At 34.4% G+C, this 21,132-nt stretch overlaps 3 protein-coding genes across 4 annotated transcripts; all 3 read left to right on the top strand.

The window, feature by feature from the left end:
• Window positions 1–231: 231 nt before the first annotated feature.
• Window positions 232–1,012, top strand: LOC107769829 (F-box protein SNE-like). Its single transcript, XM_016589087.2, has one exon. The coding sequence runs from the start codon at window positions 378–380 to the stop codon at window positions 858–860; it is 483 nt and encodes a 160-aa protein (XP_016444573.1). The 5' UTR covers window positions 232–377; the 3' UTR covers window positions 861–1,012.
• Window positions 1,013–3,599: 2,587 nt separating this feature from the next.
• LOC107769828 (uncharacterized) lies at window positions 3,600–4,216 on the top strand. Its single transcript, XM_016589086.2, has 2 exons — window positions 3,600–3,754; window positions 3,847–4,216. Exons 1-2 carry the CDS (start codon window positions 3,600–3,602, stop codon window positions 4,214–4,216), a joined length of 525 nt encoding a protein of 174 aa, XP_016444572.2.
• A 7,105-nt stretch (window positions 4,217–11,321) lies between these two features.
• On the top strand, window positions 11,322–15,219 carry LOC107769822 (uncharacterized). Of its 2 annotated transcripts, none has more exons than XM_075238165.1 (2): window positions 11,322–11,659; window positions 12,425–15,219. In XM_075238165.1, exon 2 carries the CDS (start codon window positions 12,528–12,530, stop codon window positions 14,874–14,876), a length of 2,349 nt encoding a protein of 782 aa, XP_075094266.1. In that variant the 5' UTR covers window positions 11,322–11,659; window positions 12,425–12,527; the 3' UTR covers window positions 14,877–15,219. The 2 variants fall into 2 exon arrangements, with proteins under 2 accessions (XP_075094266.1, XP_016444566.1); XM_016589080.2 differs by having other exon boundaries at window positions 11,323–11,659; window positions 12,528–15,219.
• The last annotated feature ends 5,913 nt before the right edge of the window (window positions 15,220–21,132 follow it).

Raw genomic sequence — 21,132 nt, 5'->3', positions numbered from 1 at the left:
TCTTCTATACTATAATAATTGCATATTAGTTATCATTTTTATTAGATTATCGGTTCTTCTTATAAACAGATGATTGCTGCATGCTAGTCTAAACGTTTTATTTATCTTAATTTTTTTAAAAATATATATAAATTATTAATTTAGAACTCAATAACTTATTAAACAAACTTGCAATCTCAAACCCATAAACCTGGTCTCTTTGTATAAATACATTTTGCACTGTAAGGCCAAAAACATCCATATACTCTTCTTGTAAGTCAAAACCCTTTAATTTCTTCTCTGCAAATATCCCTTTTAACTTCTTTTACTCATTTATCTCATCAACCCCTAGCTATTTCTATATATTCTTGAGATTAGAGCTTTGTGTAAGACAGAAAATGGGAAGCAAGTTTTTTATCAATGATAATCAAGATTTGCTGATAGAGATATTGAAGAGGCTCGACGGTCGTTCCTTAGGAGTTGCTGCATGTGTATGTAAACAATGGTGCGCCATCACTCGAGACGATTCCCTGTGGGAGCACCTCTGCTTTCGCCACGTGTCGCCGCCGCCGGACGGTGTGAGGACGGTGGTTTTGGCGCTCGGTGGGTACCGGCGGCTGTACATGGTGTGTGTTAGACCAGTGTTGAATCGATTGCGAAAGTGGAAACCAATAGGAATGGAGTCAGCTTCTGATTCGGAGGTTGGGAGGCGAGTTTATTGGACGCGCCATGAAGTGGAGTTGTCGTTATCGTTGTTTTGTGTGGATTATTATGAAAGGGTGTTGTTGGGCGGCGGCGGTGGTGGTGGTGGAGGAGGAAGACACGGCGACGCTGCGTGTACGTCGTCGCTTATGTTCCTTTGCAACGCCGTCAATGTTTGAAATGGTTCAAATTTGGAGATGAATGAAGATTATTGAAGCCTAGCCTCATTATTATTCTTTTATGTTAATTATCTTTTCTTCTTCTTCTTGTTTGGTAATTGTAACTTCTGCCATATGGTGATATTTAATATAATTACTCCTAATTAATATTGCGTCGGGACTAATATTCTTTCATTTTATTTTCTTCTTGGCCAAATAGTTGTACGGCCCCTTAAACTTGGTTCTAGTTTTCATTTTAACACCTTAATTTAGATCTTTTCCTATTGAACATTTTAACTGTACTTTGGATTATACCATTTAAACACAATGCATGACCGGGCTGTAAAAACTTAAGCGCGTGTTTTTAAACGCTTCCCACGTGGAAAAACATACCAATAATAGTCTGACACGTGTTTATTTATCCAGGTCGGATAAAAAACCTCGTTTTTACCTTACCCATATACCTCGCCTCACTTAATCGATCTTCCACCCCAAATTCCCTTTCTTTAGCCTAATAAACCCTAATAAACTACATTGAGACCGATTCCCCGTGGAATCTCCATCGATTTTGAGTTAGATTCAATTGTCCGTCAACTATTTGGCCATTATATTACTAATACGGGTAATCATTTGCTTCTTTTGACCGTGGTGGTGAGTGGAGTTGGTCGTAACTGGAGCTGGTCGTGACTGGAGTTTCGAGGGTTTAGATATGTTTGCAGATGAATATATTCTTGTCGATTTTCACCATGGTGGACATATTGTCGAGGATCCTGTCCCGAGATATATAGGAGAGAGGGGTGAGGATGGTCACATGATAGACAAGGACCACTTTTCTCTTTTTGAGCTTCCATCATACACAAAGGATATGGATTATGCTGAGGTAGAGGGTTTTTATTTAATTAATCATAAATCTAATGACTTTGACTTGATTGAAAATGATGAACAACTATATAATATAGTTTTTCATCTTAATCATCTTGATCATTTAGATTTGTATATTAAGCATGTAGTTAATGAGCTTGTGTTGCTTGATGAGGCTGTCCCATGTGGCTTTTTATGTGGGCCAGAAGTTATTGAACCAAGTAAAAATATATTAAATAAAGAGGCTAGGGCAACATCTACTGTTCCAGAGGATATAAATGTCCAAGAAAGTGCTACAGATAATACATCAGTGCCTGAGGAAAATCTAGCTGATGTTGGGGTTGCAGGTGAGAATTTACAAAGGGCTGAAGAAACAACAAACATTGATGCTAGTTTAGCATCAGGTCTGTCAAGTAGTGAGTCTGAATTAGATAACATTCCTGATGAAGATGATAGTGATGTGAATGAAGAGCTCACTTCATTAAGGCATGAAAGAAGAAAGAAGAAAAAACAGAAGAAACAAAGAAAGAAACATACTCCAACTGAAGAGATTATTCTAGGAGAAGTTGGAATAGATAAAGGCTATGAGGATATTGGCAGACCATCTAAGAAGGACAGGTTTGCTGGAAAATTAGGAGGGGATGAAGACTACTACACCAGTTCTGATATTGGAAGTGATGATGCTGGAAAATTAGGAGGGGATGAAGACTACTATACCAGTTCTGATATTGGAAGTGATGATAGCACATATGAGTTAGATATTTTAGCTGAAAGGGGTATTGACTTACCTCCTAGAAGGAGAAGTAAAAAGGTAAAGTTTGACCCTGACTGTTACCTTGCTATTTTTGAGCTTGGTATGGTATTTGAAAATGCTATAGAGTTTAGAAAAGCAGTAGCCTCATATGTTGTGGAGAACAAAGTGCAACTAACAATTAGGCCTAATGAAAAGGATATGGTTAGAGTTAAGTGTAAAGGAGCCAAGTGTAACTTGGAATTGTATGCAAGCAATTATGGAAATTCATGTGACTTTACTGTGAAGAAATACCATCCAACTCATAAGTGCAACACCAAAAATAAGAATAAATTATGTACTTCTAAGTACATTGCTAATAAGTATAAAGATAGGATTATTTTCCAGCCAAATATTAAGTTGTGGGAGATTCAGGATTTGGTCAGGGATAAGTTAGGTTTGTATGTTGGAAGGACTGTTTGTTACAGGGCTAAGTGTAGGGTGATAAGTCAATTCATGGGTGACTGGAGGATGAAATTTAACAGACTTGCTGATTATGCTAATATTATTAAGCAAACAAATCCTGGGAGTTCATGCTGGATCAGAACAGATAGTGAGACTATTCCTGGCAAGAATCTGTTTGTCTATTTCTATCTATATTTAGATGCTTTGAAAAGAGGATGGTTAGAATGGTGCAGAATGATTATATGATTTGATGGCTGTTTTCTAAAGGGAATCTGCAAGGGTGAGTTACTTGTTGCAGTTGGTAGAAATGGGAACAATCAAATATTTTCTATTGCATGGGCTATAGTTGATCAAGAGACAAAATACTCATGGAGCTCGTTCATCACATATTTGATTGCAGATTTACAGTTGGGAGATGGTGTTGGCTTAACTGTTATGTCAGATATGCAAAAGGTAAAGTTACAATCAACTTTTAATTTTTTTTTCCTGCTTTATATATACTGTCCACTGACAATTATTATTATTTTTTATAGGGACTAGTACCAACTATAAGGGAATTACTACCAATGGCAGAACACAGAATGTGTGCTAGACACATTTGGTCTAACTGGTCCAAGAACTGGAGAGGTGAAGAAAGGAGAAAATAATTCTGGAGATGTGCCAAAGCATCTTATGAAGTAAAATTCAAGGAAGAACTGGAAGCAATGAATAAGCTTGGTTATAAGATATGTGAAGACTTGTTGAAGTATGATAAAGAGTATTGGTGTAGGGCATACTTTAGAGATGATTCAAAGTGTGAAGTCATTGAGAATAACATGTGTGAAACATTCAATTCTTGGATAATAGGTCCTAGGCACAAGTATGTTATAACTATATTGGAAGAAATTAGACATAAAATGAAATGAAGAAGTTTGGTGAGACTTGGGTTACTGACATTGCACCAATGGCTAGGATGATACTGGAAGAGAACAAATCCCTTTCCACGAGGTATAAGGTTATGTGGAATGCAGAACATGGGTTTGAAGTTGATGAAGGTGTGTACAGATTCATTGTTGATTTTAGGACCATGCCATGTACTTGTAGATCATGGATGTTGAGGGGCATTCCATATCAACATGCAGTATGTGCATTCTATGATAGAGAAATGGACCCAGATGATTATGTTACCCACTGGTATAGGAAGGAAACTTTCCTTAAATCTTACCAGTATTTCATTCAACCAATTCCCAACATGAAGATGTGGTCGGATTCAACAAATCCATCTATAGAGCCTCCGGAACCTAAACTTATGCCAGGTAGACCAAAGAGATGTAGGAGATAAACCAAGGATGAACCAAGAAAAAAGCATGGTAAACTATCAAAGAAATGGGTAAAGATGACTTGTTCAAACTGCCAACAAACAAGACACAACAAATTTGGATGCAGGAAAGGGGTAAGTTCTGATATTTGTAATTCTGTCTTTTACATTCTTTTTTTTGCAATTCTGATATTCTTTTCTTTTACTTCTGTCAGCATGTTCCAAGAAGTGCTACTCAACAAAGTCAAAATATGCCACCACCTCCACCAAGATCATCTCAAGAAATACCATCTCAACAAAACAATCCATAATCTATATGTGAGGATACAAGTGTTGTCAAAAAATAAAGCAACAACCAATCAACTAGCCTTGGTAGAGGAAGAGGAAGAGGAAGAGGCCATGGACTAGATAGGGGAAAAGGAAGAGGAACTACACTAGGAGGAGGCTCGGCTAATGCAGCAACCATTGGACATAAAAGGCCAAGGTATACTGATTTTGGGATTTTCACTGACTGAAACTACTATCCTGAATGTAAGGGTGTATAGTTTATTATAATGCAGTTTTGTAGGCTGGAATTATTCTGTTTTTTACTAATTCATTGTATTTTATATCCTGATATATCATTTGAGAGAGTCATATCAGCTGGGACATTCAAGGATACATTTGCAACTAACATAGACATTGGATTTAAGCCCCCCGGATTGAATTTTAAAGGAAGAAATGCAGTGACAAGGTCACAACTTCAGCAAATGAGTGCAGCAAGGAAAAAAAGTTCTTCAAGTCAAACAAGTTCAGCTGCATCTACACTGTGAAACAGACCAATTTTTATTTATGTTATCTAAGATGTCACTACCAATTTTTTGTTTGGGCAGTTATGCTCTATTAGAGTTTACTAGTTTGGACAGTTATATGTTTGGGAAAATAATGCTCTATTTTTTGTAATTTGTAGACCAAAATAATGCTCTATTTTTGATCTTGGATGTAATGCTAGTCCATCACATTATGCAATGGAATGTTTAGGTAGTTATGTTTTTAATTCATGAATATGAATTTGCATTTCATTCATAACGCATTATGGAAGTGCAGCTGAACTTCAATTTGCATTAAAAATTGGTCATTTCTATTTCATTCATAACAAAATAGTATACATTAACAAAAGGCCAAATTCCTAGTTCCTACTTCCAACATACTATATTTTTCTTGAACTAATAGTAGCAACTATAATACTATTAACACCAGCATATCATAAAAATACTACATTGTTCTACAAACCACTAGCATCACCAAAGCCAAATCCATAGAAACACCACCACCACCACAACAAATAATCACTTCAATCGCGCAACTGTTTTCTCAGTTCTTTCAACTCTCTTCAACAGACCCCGTATAACCTTCTTAGCTTGATCGGGCATTTCATCATCATGCCATCTGAAATATTTGCAGCCACCTCGACCCTACAAAATTCAAAAAGAAATGCGGCCAAAAAAATTAAAAACAAATTTCTTTATTAAAAAATTCAAGGGTCTAACAAAAACAATACGATCGACTTACCAATTTACAACCATAAAATCGGCGACCTGGGTTTGCAGATGAGCATGATATAGTCAGTGGCGCATTAAATCCACTGTGAAAATTTTCATTCCATTGCGAGAAGTTGTTGATTTTTGTGATATGGAACTGATAAACGAGAAAGATGAGGAAGAAATCAGATCAAGATTCAAGCTTGGGCACCTAATCTTCAGTAGAAGGGAAAAATGGCGAATTTGCAAGGGAAGAAGATGAAAGAGGAATTAGGGCATTCTTGAGAGAAAAAAATAGAAAAATCAGGTGTTTTAAAGTGGGTCTAACGGGTGGGTTTTATTTTTACCGTTGGAATATCCACCTAAGCAAATATTAATAATATTCACGCGCTTATCATGTGTGGACATAACGCTCCTTTGGCCGGACGTGCGTTGTGTTTAAATGGCATACACCAAAATAGAATTAAAGTGTTCAATAGAAAAAGTGCTAAATTAAGATGTCAAAATAGAAACTGGAGCTAAGTTTAAGGGGTCGTCTATATATTTGCCCTTTCTTCTTCTTTCTTCATACAAGGTGAGAGGTTTTTCCTAGACGAAGTAAATTTAGAAGGAAGAAAGAACACCCCACTATAAATGTTACGAAGTGCTAGTATTAATCAGATAAATATATATTTTCCCGTTTTAAAAAATAACAATCGATAAAATATATATTTTTATAATATACGATATACATTTATATATATTTTTTGGCTTACGAATGTAATTATCGACCGGTCAATTTTGTTTTTTCCCTATTAATTAACACAATGTTTGCGTTCCGTGATAGTAAAATATTATTGCAACGCTTTTTTCTTCTACTTTATGTTACAAAAGCTAAATAAAACAAAAAAAAAAAAATTAATTACTTCCACAAGTATTTTAGTTTCCAACTATTCTCTTAACTAGTTTAGTGTAAGTGCGTTGCACGTGTGTCTCACGTCAATATATGTGCAAGATGTTTGACTAAGATGCTTCATCCCGATTTTATATATTTTTCTCATCAATTTAGCATTGATATATTTGTGATAATTTCCATATATACTAACCTTAACTTGTATTACACTTTCAATTGTTGTAATTCAAGGGGCAAAAATTTAGAAAACAATCTAGAAAAATTAGAGTTTATGAATAAGAAAAATGAATTTTGGGGGCAAAAGATTTAGGGTTATTCTCACCATTTCAATCTCATTTTATTTTCTTCTTTGAGTCGTCTGCTTATTCTGATCTCAAAAAAGTTTATTCAACCCAAACTGGCATGAAAATAATATATAAATAAATATCAAATACGTGAATAGAGTTACAGACGAACATAAAAAATACTAAGCAACATGGAGTTTAAATCAATAATTAAAGCTTAGATCATAAGTTAATAGGATTATGTTATCATGCCAATAAAAATGTACAAGAACTATGAAGTACATGGAACATTAACAACAATCTAAAACAACAACAACAACATCAACAACAATAACAAACTCAGTATCCCACAAGTATGGTCTGCAAAGGGTAGTGTACGCAGACCTTACCCCTACCTAGAAAGTAAAGAGGTTGTTTTCGATAAACTTTCGACTCAACAAAGGATGAAAAGAAAGTAAGAAAAAATATATATATTCATCAGATAAATAAATATCAAATACAAAAATATAATAGAAGAAAATCGAACTTTTCTATAAAAACCTATCAGAATAATAACTAAATAACTTTCAAAAGCCTATCCAAAAATTAATAACTAACCATGAAATCTTACAAATAGACAAAATATTGTAATAGCAATACATGTGTAGAGATAATTAAAAGTTTTAAACGAAAAAGAGAAAAAATAGACTTCTGAACGTGAAATCAATAGGTAATTTGTCCTGATGACTTCAATATCTTAAATAAATTATTGATATTGACTTCAATATACATATCAATAACTTTATGCATTGTAACTAATAAAAAAATTATAACTAAAGTTTTAGTTAAGTGCAAAATCTTAAAATTTTAAGAAAAGTAATTTAATATAATTTTGTCCAATATAAGTACTATTAAAACCTGTTAAAAGCGGAGAAAAAGATCCAATAAGAGCACAAAAAAATAGTAGAAGAAATAACTTGACAAAAGGTTAAAGCATATAGTCGAATACAAAAAGGATACTATTCAACCAAGCTTTACAATCAAGAACATCAAAATAAGATGTATCTATTAAATACGTGCATGCAAAATTTAACTGCTAATACAAATACATGAATGCAAAATTTAACTACTAATATAAAAAAAATGTTCAAAGAAAGAGAACCTGAAACCCTTAATTTTGTAGTTGTTGCTCGAACAAGGCAAAATTATGATGATGAAAAGGTGAAATTGTAACTTCTTTTATAGAATTGCATGCGTATATAAAATTGTGTAAAATTTTTATTAGAAAAAGACTCTAATAAATTCTCAAAGAGCTCGTCTTCATCTAATATAATTTATAAAAAAATTCAATGTCAAAAATTTATATCAAAACTTTCTTAGTTGAAATTTTAATACCCTTAAATTTAAATATAGTTGAAAGTATCATAAGTTTCCTAGTAGGTGAATTAGTTAAAATTTTATTAACTAAAGAAAAACGGAAACCTTCCTATTTTGTGTGAATTAGACAAAATTTATTAACTAAAAAAGATCCTCCTAAATTAGAAAGAAAAATTTAATAATACTCCTAAATATGGAGTTGAACGAAAACTTCCTATTGTGTAGAGAACGAAAATGTTTCCTAGTATGTGTGTCAATATTATAAATATTAAAAGAGTAATTAAATAACTATTCTTAAATAGTAGGGAATTAATTAAATATTTATTTATAAATATTAGAAAAATAATCAAATGACTATTTTGTCTAATATGGAGTTGAACGAAAACTTCCTATTGTGTAGAGAACGAAAATGTTTCCTAGTATGTGTGTCAATATTATAAATATTAAAAGAGTAATTAAATAACTATTCCTAAATAGTAGGGAATTAATTAAATGTTTATTTATAAATATTAGGAAAATAATCAAATGACTATTTTGTCTAATGTGAACTCTATTTTAAAAAGGGTAAAAAAAGGTGAATGACATTTCGCTAAGGGGTTTCGTGCTTTTAATATAGTATATAGATAGATTCGGAATAAGATCTAATCAATACGGATAATTTTAAAGTGTAAAATATTCTTTATGCTAAAAATTAGAATTTGCTTCGGAGAAAGTTCGGAAGTGCGGTGGAAATGTTGAAAGAACATTAGACGATATGCTTGTCATTTCATTTTACGATGGTGTTTGAATAAACGAGAAGTTTCAGAAAAGAATAGTGCTAATACTTTTGACATTGGAAATATAAGAACAAAATATATACTCTATTACATTCTAAATAAAAAAAATAAAAAAATTAGTGGTTGTTTTCACGATTCGAACATGTGACATATAGATCAAACGAAGATAACTTTACCGTGTTCCGACGCTCTCCTTCGATAGAGATCAACAAATCTCAACACAGTAAAACAGCCTATCAGCTTGAACACTTATTTCTTCTTTGAAAGAAGTATAACGTGTATCAACACAAAACTACAACGTACTATCTAAACAAACGTAAGATATGGTATGTTATACAAAGTTAACCATATATTTATGCTCGTAAATTAATCTGAATTGATAGTCCAAATATACCTTGAATCTTAAAAACCAATAGCAAGGTGCAACCATTGCATACGTAAAAAGATTGTAGATAACATGCTTGGCTTTTAAAAGGAATAAATATATCAGAAAAAAGGAATGAATTTACAAAGAGAATCATCATTGAATTACATACTAAACACTCAAAATGTTTGTGGGTAGAGCTGAGAAACTGTCAAGCAATCAATCGTGTTCCATAAATATCATGATAATACTATAACATGAATAAGATCTCCAATTGTCCATATTATGATAACACTTGGAATCCAACATTAATTAGTATATGGTTTATGCTTATTTCTAGTGTCCACTTACTCTAATTGCCACATTTGACACTACGAAAAGTATTGGTAAAAGTTTATATGTTGCAACTTGGTAACTTAGACAAATGCATTTAGTTATGTTCCCTCAGAAACAGATAAAAGTACAAGCCATTTAAATTTGTTGTCTGCTTTTGTACTAATGAATTCCAGTTCGTTTTTCACTTCATCATTAATGGAAAATGTAAAAAAATAATAACATACCCAGTTTAATTTCATAAGTAAGGTATGAAAAATATATTGCATATATAGTGAGTACACAGATCTTAGCAGATAGAGATGTTATTTTTCCGATAGACCTCGGCTCATATGTATACAAAGACTAAAATGTATACTAATTCGCCAAAGTGTTTCTCTTCAACTTTTACAATATTTCAATTATGGGATATTTGAACTTCACTGATCCAACATTAATATGAATTTAAACTCACTAATAAGCGTGTAAAGTGTCCCTACGGAAACGTTCTTGAATTCGATACTTGATTCAGAAAAGGGAGATTTTAGCCATCTCATTACACTCCTCGATCGATAGTGTTTAGTTTATAGTACTATTCGTTTTCTTCCTAATCTATCTTTGTGTGAATTAGATGTTTCTCTTTATGCCTGTCAAAAGAGTAACTCGATGCAAAAAAAATAATTCCGTATTTACACAGGATCCGAGAAAGTACCACACCCCAAGGCATACCGGATGATTTGCAATTCAGTTTTGTCTTTTCTTCTATTGTAGACATAATACATTTGTAAATAAACGGAAAAAGAAAAATAGGAAGGAAATATATTATTCCAACTAAAGTGTGAAAACAATAAAAAGTATTCAATGCCTCTTTCCCTCTCTTGGAATCTCTACTTTTACTCTACAAAACTCCTTTTTGAGTCATGGGAATCAATAATTAAAGAGAAGAAAATATAAAAGATTCATTTTTCTCATATAATTGCGTACAAGTAAGTTTAATTCTATAAATAATTATATTTGCTATAAATTTTAACTAAAAGAGCAAATAAGGTGAGGCCAAGTGGCAGACAACTTGTGATTCCTTTATATAATAAGTTTTCCACTATCTTAACCAAACATTTTAGTTTAGGTCACCCAAGAAAAATGATTTTCCATCTTAATTTTTCCTACTAGAAAATGTTGTTATAAATAAATTTCTGAAAATTTTGAACAAGAAATATTCGATTTGGGACCTAAGAATCCAAAACCCAATCCCTATGGACAAGGTTAATTCTTTTTACAGATTATTTTTAAAAGAATGACTGTATTCAAAGTACAAAAATTAATATGTATACATAATTTTTCTATATAAAATTTAGATTTAAAGAAATGATTAGATTCAAGGTACAAAGTTGACTTTTTTTTAATGTGTGATCAAATCCTAATATCTTATAGTACATAAAAAAAATATACTCCAATAATTAAGTACCAATTTTACACTGTAGTTAAAATAAGTTAAAAGAATTTGACATTTTAAATAAAAATAGAACTATTAACTTTTCAGAAATATTAACTGCTCCTAAACTTTCACTTTGTAATCATTTCATTATCAAATTATAAGTAGTACTACTATTTCTATTTTAATTTTTTAACTACAACCCACAGTATTGTTGCAGTTTAGTTGCAATAGTAAGTAAAAATAAAAAACCCTCTTCTACTCTTTGGTGTTTCCGGCAGTATCTTCCGCCGTTACGCCGCCGTCAACTACCATAGAACTTCCACTCAAAAAACTCAGTCATTTTCTTATAAATCATTTTGAACCTTAATTTTTGTAAAAGTTTAATTCTGTACTTGCTTTTGAGTTTGTCATTTCGCATGAGGTCAATATCCTGATTTTGACTTGGTCAAGATCTGCTTCAAATTTTGGGATCCACAGCTTTTTTGCTGATCTACGGCTGCTTCATATATCAGTCTGATTTTAGTCTCCGTAAGTTCACTTTAATTCGTATCTTAAGTTTATATCATTTGCTTCAGCTAAGTTTTGTGCTAAAATGATCTGTTGCTTTTGATGATTTTTTTGATCTTGTTGTGTTGTTTCTAGTTTAGATCTCACTAAATTAGTCAAAATTAGTCAAAAATTTTGACTTGAAACTGAACATGCTGAAGGAGTCGATGCCCTTGATTTTGACCGACTCAGTTGGTTTACTTGAACTGTTGTTCTTTCTGGTATGAAGTAAGGAGTATGTTTGAATATAGATTTAGATCTGTAGTTAAGAATTTACGGGTTCATCCGAATAGCTTTGGCTCGAACGCCGAGGCAGATCTAGAATTTGAACTCTACAGGTTCAACCTTTAATGTTCTTAGCATTGAATCTAAATATTTTTAAAATTATGAGTTTAGACCCACTGGGTACAGATAAACCTAGTGTTAATATGCTGCATTTGCCTTTGCTCGAACCCTGTGTATATGTGTTAAAAAAATCCACTTAATAAGTAATAGAGTTTGGACGCAGTAAATCAAATGGGCTGTGGTAGAATTCTGAACTTGAACCTATAATGTTCATATCCTGGATTTGCGTTTGCCCATATAACGGTTGATGGGTTAAGATTTGTTGGTTTTGTGAGTCATTCTTTTAAAGTTAGGATATTACTGAAATGTTGAGTACTGTTAAACGTCGATTAGTGGATCAATTTTAAAGGTAGAAATAATGACTTGTACTTGTATATTAAAGTGCTTCTTGTTTAATTGCAGGCCCTGTAAGAAAGCTTTTTCCATGAAATGGATTTCGGTTGTAAAATTTTGTGAGCTTCTGAGAAATTTCGTAGAGAAATAAGCTGATATTCTTGCTTTTTAGATGGAGTCGAACATGGAGGAAGCACTAAAAGCTAAAGCAAATGCTGAAAGGAGATTTGTGGAGAAAGACTTTGTGGGTGCAAAACATTATGCTTTAAAAGCTCAGATGATGTATCCCCATTTGGAAGGAATATCGCAAATGGTAGCAACATTTGGAGTGCATAGTGCTGCAGAGACGAAGGTTAATGGAGAATTTGATTTCTATGCAATACTGGGTTTAGATCCCTCTGCAGACAAGTCTAAGCTGAAGAAACAGTATAAGAAGATGGCTGTGTTGCTCCATCCAGATAAAAATAAAAGTGTTGGAGCTGATGTTGCATTTAGACTTGTTTCTGAAGCATGGACGGTGTTGTCCGATGGTGCCAAAAGAAGCTCTTACGATCACAGGAGAAGTTTGTTTACTCTGCATGCCGCTGGTGTTGGAAGCTATGACAGTTACTCCAATTCTTCAGTTTCTCATAACAGGCTTGATACATTTTGGACGGTTTGTACCTCTTGTCACGTTCAGTATGAATATCTTAGGAAGTACCTGAATAAAAGACTGTCCTGTAAGAATTGCCGTGGTGTTTTCATAGCTGTGGAAACAGGTTTGGCCCCAGTTAATGGTTCCTATCCCTATAGCTCTTGGTCTAATGGATATGGAAGCCATGGTTGCGGGGTTACATATGTCCCAACAACATCTGTTTATCCTGCAAATAATGGGGTCTCAGGACATCATTCTGGACATGGTTCTGAGCATGTCTCTAATTTGTCCTTTCAATGGAGCTCCAGCCCTGGAAATTCCGCTGCTGTTTTAGATCCCAATGGATCCACAGCTGTCAGTTTTTCGAACCAGGCAGGTAGGAAAATCACCAGAAGAAGAGGCAGGGGGAAGCAAGATATGAAAAAGGTGGTGAGCAATGTGGTTCTTAACGGGTATTCTGTGTGCAATGAACAAATACCCCGCAGGCCTGGTAGACCTGCTAAGAAGATAAAAATTGATCTTGAAGGTACATGTGGCTATAGTAATGGTGAAGTGGCTCCAAAAACTGCTGGAGAAGTTAAAATGGCTGATGGAAATGGGTACGGGAATTTGAAACAAAATGCTAAGCTTCCTACTCCCACTGAAGCTTCAATAAGAAGATTTTCAGCTGCTCCTGCATTTGATGCAAGACGGTTATTAATTGACAAGGCAAGAGCAGAAATCCGCAAGAAACTGGAAGAGATCAAGTTGGCTTCAGAAGCTGCTGTTGCAGAGGCCCAGAAGAAGAGAAAGGCGGATGCTGAGTTTGGTGAATCAAGTGAAAGACCTAAGATGGTCGCACAGGAAAATGCTGTTCATCAGTCAGAACTGAGGAAAACTGGGTCAATGACAATAATAGTCCCAGATTCTGACTTCCATGATTTTGACAAGGATAGATCAGAGGATAGCTTCAAACCTAAGCAGATATGGGCTTTATATGACGAGGAAGATGGTATGCCTCGCTTGTATTGCTTGATCCGCGAAATCATCTCTGTGAAGCCATTCAAAGTTCATATCAGCTACTTGAGTTCGAAATCAGATAGCGAATTTGGGCTGGTAAATTGGTTGGATTCTGGTTTTACCAAGTCTTGTGGAAATTTTAGGGCCTTTAACTCTGAAATCGTTGAGCATGTGAACATATTTTCTCACCTGCTAAGTAGGGAGAAAGCTGGAAGGGGTGGTTGTGTTAGAATCTACCCAAAAAGTGGAGACGTTTGGGCTGTATACCGAAATTGGTCACCGGATTGGAACAGAACAACCCCAGCTGAAGTAAGGCACCAGTATGAAATGGTTGAGGTTCTTGATGATTATTCTGAAGATATTGGTGTCTGCGTTACTCCTTTGATTAAATTAGATGGGTTCAAGACAGTATACCGTAGAAACACAAACAAGGATGCCATTCGATTGATTCGAAGAAGAGAGATGTTACGATTTTCACATCAGGTGCCATCTTGCTTACTGAAAGGTGAAGGAATGAACTTGCCTGAGGGGTGCTGGGATCTTGACCCTGCTGCAACTCCAGATGATTTGCTTCAGCGAGTAACTGACGAAGAGGAGGAAATACCTCGTGAAGCTGAAAGCTCAGCGAGATTTGATCTAAATGAGACATCTCAGGCTGAAACCAAAATGTTGATTGAAGAAAAGCTTAGACAACCAGAGTACTCTGGTGTTTCTAACGAGCTCCACAGCACTAGATGTGGTTTGCAGATTCAAGATATCTCAAATGAACCAGAAAACCTCTTCAGGCTTTCCACTGAGCTTCCTCAATCTATGAAGGAAGTTCATACTTGCGAAGAACCAACCATAACGGAAAATTTCTCTGACCAGGTGAGTATCTTCGGGCTGTAATGGAAGTATAAGTGAAGGAAAGGCCAAGGGAAAGAGAATAAAGATCATCGGTCCTTTTCATTAATCATTCTAACAGTATCGGGATTCTAAATGTATAGATTTAAACACAGCGAAGAGTGATTCTCAAAATATTAGATAGCTCGCAGGATCAAAGCGATCCTTAACACATGCCTCCATTGTTCTAGGTGGGCTATAGGTCTGATAATCGACATGTAATGGTAATTCTTCTTCTACTTTAGCTGTTTATTATGTCCCAGTTTAGTGACTAGAATGTTGATGCATTTACTTGATGTGCTACTTCTCAGGAACTGCAGTGTTATAAGCATCAGTCATTTCCTTGAAATACCCAACTGCCATTGTTTAAATTTCAATTCTATCTTTACATGGTTTCTCTTTAGTGGCAACTAATATTTCCTCCCAACCACATATGCCTTGTGATTGGTTTATGGGGCAAAAACATGTTTCTAAAACTACAAAAGAAGCTCATACCCTATTTTATGTAGTACTACAACAACATACCCAGTGTGGTCCCTCAAATGGAGTTTGGAGAGGGTAGAGTATATGCACACTTTACCCCTGCCTTTAAAAAGACAGAGAGGTTGTTTCCGGAAGACCCTATTTTATGTAGTACAAGGAGATAAAATATAGGTTCCTAAAACCATAAAAGTCCAATGTTTATTTTTGTCTAAGAAAAAACTAAAGAAAAGGAAGGATAGCGCATTACTCCTATTATTTTTATAATGGTTTATACCATTTAATAACTAGAGCAGTTTGAAAAATGGAATCACACAAGCTTAGGCCGAAATGAGGGATGCGATAAAAATTGGAACGGAGTATAATTTTTACACTACCGGTACATATAACTTGAACCTTTATGAGAATATAGACCAAGCTGTATTGTTTTTTTTCACAAAATATCGCTTTTGACAAATTTTGACAAGATAACCATAAACAAAATCTCCCTTTGAACAAATATCCTCTACTTTGCCGCATCAAACATTTACACTGCATTTATCATTCGTAGCTATACTTTCAGCAAATTTACCATTCGTAGCTATATTTGAATTTTATAGCAAATCGATGAAATCAGAGATTAATTGTTTTGAATTAAAATAAGAGAGCAATAAGCTTTCATAGCTCAATTGGTTAGAGCACCGGCTTAGTTAACGGAGATCTTGAGTTTGACTCTCAACAACAACAACAACAATCCAGTATAATCCCACTAGTGGGGTTTGGGGAGGGTAGTGTGTACGCATACCTTACCCCTACCCTGGGGTAGAGAGGCTGTTTCCGATAGACCCTCGGCTTCCTCCCTCCAAGAACTCCCCACCTTGCTCTTGGGGTGACTCGAACTCACAACCTCTTAGTTGGAAGTGGAGGGTGCTCACCACTAGAGTAACCCACTCTCAACAAAAATATTTTATTTTTCTGTATTTCTCTATTTCGCCTTAGTTGTATTCGTTGCGCGAACAAATACAGTCGATACAAGTTGTATCATTTGTATACACCCTTGTATTTCGCCGATACACATTGTATTTGTTGCGCGAATGAATACATTTGACACATTATGTATTCGTTGCGCGTTTGAATATAAGTGATACTGGTTAGTAGCAATTAAATAATAGCTACGTATGATAATTAGATAAATTATAATTACTAGGCTCTAAATTAGATGGCCGGCTTGAGGCCGAAGAAAGTAAAGCATTGGCTTGAGGCCCTCAAATTCTAGGGCCCCCAAAATTTCTTATAGTTAGCTTTATGGTTTAAAGATATTTAGAAAATATTGAAATTTTTAGAGAAGAAAAGGTAAAAAGCATTTGTAAACTTTATAATTCATGTGGACCCTCCCCAGAAAAAGCTCAAAGAAAATGAGAGCATAGTGAACGATTACTGAAATGAAACATATAAAAATTTGATTTATTGGCAATACAAGTTTCCTTCTAATCTTGTCTTCCTAATTCATATTCATACTTATGCTCTTTCTTTTCTTTTATCGTAAGCATTTTTATATTGTGTCAAACAAAAAAGTACATTTATTAATTTGAATTGCATATTCCTTCCACCCTAATTTATGACAGGCTGTCCTTTAAAACTTGTTGTCTAGAAAATATGAGTCATGTTGTTAGAAATTTAAAAAAAAATTGAAACTTTAATACAATCACAATCTCAAAAAGGCGCTCTTATTAAAGTATTACCAAGAGAGTGTTCTTTTCAATAGTGAAACTAATCAAAATCTTATATAAGATCAACATTGTTTCAAGAAAAATAAATGGATTAGCTTTATTATCAATTGAAAAATATTTATTGAAGAAATCAATTATAAGATATTAATTACTCATTTCAAAATCTAGAAAATAAAATTTACAAATAAAATATAAATGAAATTTTATTTAAAATATTTAAGGCCTTTTCTTAAAGCTTCGCTTTAGGCCCCCACTTATATTGAACCGCCCTTGCTAAACTATAGTTGTTTATAAAAATTCCTCGTCAAGTTACCTGATAGGCCTAGAGTTCAAAGCTCCCATTCATATTTTCCCAAAAAAAAAAACCCTATAACCCGACTTGAAATATAATGGCACTGAAAATTTTATTCTTACTAATTCGAAAAACCAAAAGATGGTACTATAAGGGTGTTTGGCAAAACTTATAAGGTGAACTTTTGGCTTATATAAATATCCAAAATGCTTATAAGTCAAGTGTTTATAAGTTAAAATCAACCATAAATTATAAGTCGGTCACTCTCAACTTGTAAAGTTTTACTTATAAGCATTTTTAATTCAATTAAGACTTTTTATAATCAGCTAAAGGGTTTATGTTATGAATATATTATATTATGGATGTTCATTTAGTACTCCGTTGTAAATAAGCTTCCTGAAGAAGTTTATCCATATGAGACTCCGCCATAAATATGCTTATCTATTTAGTACTCTATTGGAAATAAGCCTCCTGAAGAAGCTTATCCTTTCGGTACTCCGCTATGGATAAATATTACCAATGATAGAAGATTATCTATATCTTACACAACAGCTTACAAGCAGCTTACACAGCAGCTTACAAGCAGCTTACACAGCAGCTTGCAGCAGCAGCTTACACGGAAGCTTGCAGTAGCAGCTTACACAGCAGCTTGCAGTAGCAGCTTACACAACAACTTCCTTTCTTCTATAAATAGAGGAGAATTCAGTTCATTATGTACAGAAGTTTGAAGTTTGAATAATATATCAGTTTCTCTCTATACTTGTCTTTACTTTACAGTCTTTATTTTATAACACGTTATCAGCACGAGACTCTGCCATCTCGAAAAAATACTTTGAAAGTATCAGAGGTACGAACTTTCTTTTTCTAAATAATGTCAAATCTTTCTAAACTTGAGTTTGTATCCCTGGATATATCAGAAAAAAGCTACATGTCTTGGGTGCTTGATGCCGAAATTCATCTTGATGTGATGGGTCTGGCAGACACCATCAAAGATAAAAATCAGGCATCAAACCAAGACCGTGCCAAAGCAATGATATTCCTACGCCATCACCTTGATGAGGGCCTGAAAATGGAATATCTTACTGTTAAAGATCCAGTCATACTGTGGAGTAATTTGAAAGATAGATATGACCACCTGAAGATGGTCGTTCTTCCACATGCACGTTATGATTGGACTCATCTAAGGTTATAAAATTTTAAATCTATCAGTAAGTATAATTCTTCTATGTTCAGAATTATTTCCCAATTGAAACTATGTGGTGATAATATTACTGATCATGATATGTTGGAGAAAACTTTTACCACTTTTCATGCCTCGAATATGCTCCTGCAGCAGCAATATCGAGAGATGGGATTCAAAAAGTATTCTAAACTTATCTCACATCTTCTTGTGACCGAGCAACATAATGGGCTATTAATGAAAAACCATGAAAGCCGACCTACTGGTTCTTGTCCATTCCCTAAAGTGAATGAGACGAACTTCCACCAAGCTAAACGTGGAAGAGGACGTGGCCCCAGTCGTGGTCATGGCCGTGGTCGGGGAGGAAACTCTAATCGTGGTAATAATAATGCACCAAAGAACCCTCCTCACCACCAGCAGTGGAAAAGGAAGGAACAAAAGCATGAAGCGGTGCAAGCAGCAAAGCCAGAAAATGCATGCTATAGATGTGGAGGAAAAGGGCACTGGTCACGTACATGTCGTACGCCAAAGCACCTGGTTGAGCTATATCAAGCTTCCCTGAAGAAGACAGAGAAAAATGCTGAAACAAATTTTATTTCTGAAGATAATTTAGACTTCATGCATTTGGATGTAACTGATTACTTTGCACTCCCAGAAGGAGAAACAAGTCATGTGATTGGTAGTGAATCTGTAGAGATATAAATATTTTAATTTTTGTTATTTGTAGTAGATAGTATAGTTATGTAATTGTTGTACATAAATAAAAGTTATAATGTTTACTATCATATTTATTTTGTTTATGTCATTCTGAAGAATATGGATAATCCTCAAATCATGTTTGGATCAAATATCAATCATGAAGATATTTGTATAGTTGATAGTGGAACAACTTATGCCATATTCAAAGATCAGAAATAACTTTCTTACTTGCATAAGGAAAAAGCAAATGTTTCTACAATTTCTGGTAATATAAGTTTGATTGAAGGCTCCGGAAGAGCTATTGTATTTCTGTCTAAGGGAACAAAATTTATTATTGACAATGCATTGTACTCCTCCAAGTCCCGAAGAAACTTATTGAGTTTTATAGATATCCGCCGAAATAGGTATCATATTGAGACAATAGATGAAATAAATGTGGAATATCTTTGTATTACAAAGAATATTTCTGGCCAGAAATGCATTGTAGAAAAGTTACCGACTTTATCTTCTGGCTTATATTATTCAAAGATTAGTACAGTTGAAGCACACTCTATCGTAAATCAGAAGTTTACTGATTCAAATACTTTTGTGCTTTGGCATGGCCGTTTGGGCCATCCTGGATCAATAATGATGAGACGAATTACTGAAAATTCGAGTGGGCATCCATTAAAGAACCTGAAGATTCTTACAAATAATGAATTTTCTTGTGATGCTTGTTATCAAGGCAAAATGATCACTAGACCATCACCAATGAAGGTTGGCATTGAGTCCACTACCTTCTTAGAACGTATACATGGGGATATATGTGGATCTATTCACCCACCAAGTGGGTTGTTTAGATATTTTATGGTCCTAATAGATACATCTTCAAGATGGTCTCATGTGTGCCTATTATTATCTCGCAACCTGGCGTTTGTAAAGTTATTAGCCCAAATAATTTGATTAAGGGCACAATTCCCAGATTATCCTATAAAGTCTATTCGCCTTGATAATGCTGGAGAATTCTCATCTCAAACTTTTGATGATTACTGTCTATCAGTTGGGATAAAAGTTGAACATCCGGTAGCTTATGTTCATACTCAAAATGGCCTTGCAGAGTCATTTATTAAACGACTGTAATTGATAGCAAGACCACTATTTATGAAAACAAAATTGCCCACTACTGTTTGGGGCCATGCTATCTTGCATGCAGCATCCCTTATCCGTCTCAGACTAACACATTATAATAAATATTCTCCGTCACAATTAGTTTTTGGTCATGAACCAAATATTGCCCATCTACAAATTTTTGAATGTGCTGTATATGTGCCAGTAGCACCACCACAGCGCAGTAAGATGGGCCTCCAAAGAAGGTTAGAAATATATATTGGGTTTGAATCACCCTCTATTATTCGCTATCTTGCACCATTGACGGGAGATTTATTTACCGCTCGATTTGCAGATTGTCGATTTGATGAAACAAATTTCCCACAATTAGGGGGAGAGAAAAAGGAAATCAAAAGAGAAATTGTGTGGAAAGTTTCATCATTATCTCGCTTTGATCCACGTACCCATATATGTAATCAGGAGGTCCAGAAGATCATCCATTTACAGAATATAGCAAATCAAATGCGAGACGCATTTACTGATTTGAAAAGGATAACTAAGTCACATATCCCTATAGAGAATGTGCCTATCCGAATTGATGTCCCAGCAGGACCATCTATTAGCATGAGAACTAGTGAACCTAAAGCACGCCTGAAGCGTGGTAGGCCTATGGGTTCTAAGGATCGAAATCCTAGAAAAAGAAAATCGATAAATAATCAAAATGATATTATGAAGGGATCTCCTGAAGATACCCAAGATCTGATTAGTTATGAGATTCCTGAAGAAATCAATAAACCCGAGACTCAAGTGAGCGAA

This window comes from Nicotiana tabacum, chromosome 2 (genome assembly GCF_000715075.1).
Source record: "Nicotiana tabacum cultivar K326 chromosome 2, ASM71507v2, whole genome shotgun sequence".
Lineage (NCBI taxonomy): Eukaryota > Viridiplantae > Streptophyta > Magnoliopsida > Solanales > Solanaceae > Nicotiana > Nicotiana tabacum.
Note: the sequence above shows the minus strand (reverse complement) of the source record. Positions and strands in the feature narration are given on the sequence as shown.

Excerpts from the sequence above, each read along its gene's own strand:
- LOC107769829 (XM_016589087.2), top strand. The coding sequence starts at position 378 with ATGGGAAGCAAGTTTTTTATCAATGATAATCAAGATTTGCTGATAGAG.
- LOC107769822 (XM_075238165.1), top strand. The coding sequence starts at position 12,528 with ATGGAGTCGAACATGGAGGAAGCACTAAAAGCTAAAGCAAATGCTGAA.
- LOC107769828 (XM_016589086.2), top strand. The coding sequence starts at position 3,600 with ATGAATAAGCTTGGTTATAAGATATGTGAAGACTTGTTGAAGTATGAT. Across the intron at positions 3,755-3,846 it reads ATAATAGGTCCTAGGCACAA|GATGATACTGGAAGAGAACA; the intron begins GTATGTTATAAC and ends ACCAATGGCTAG.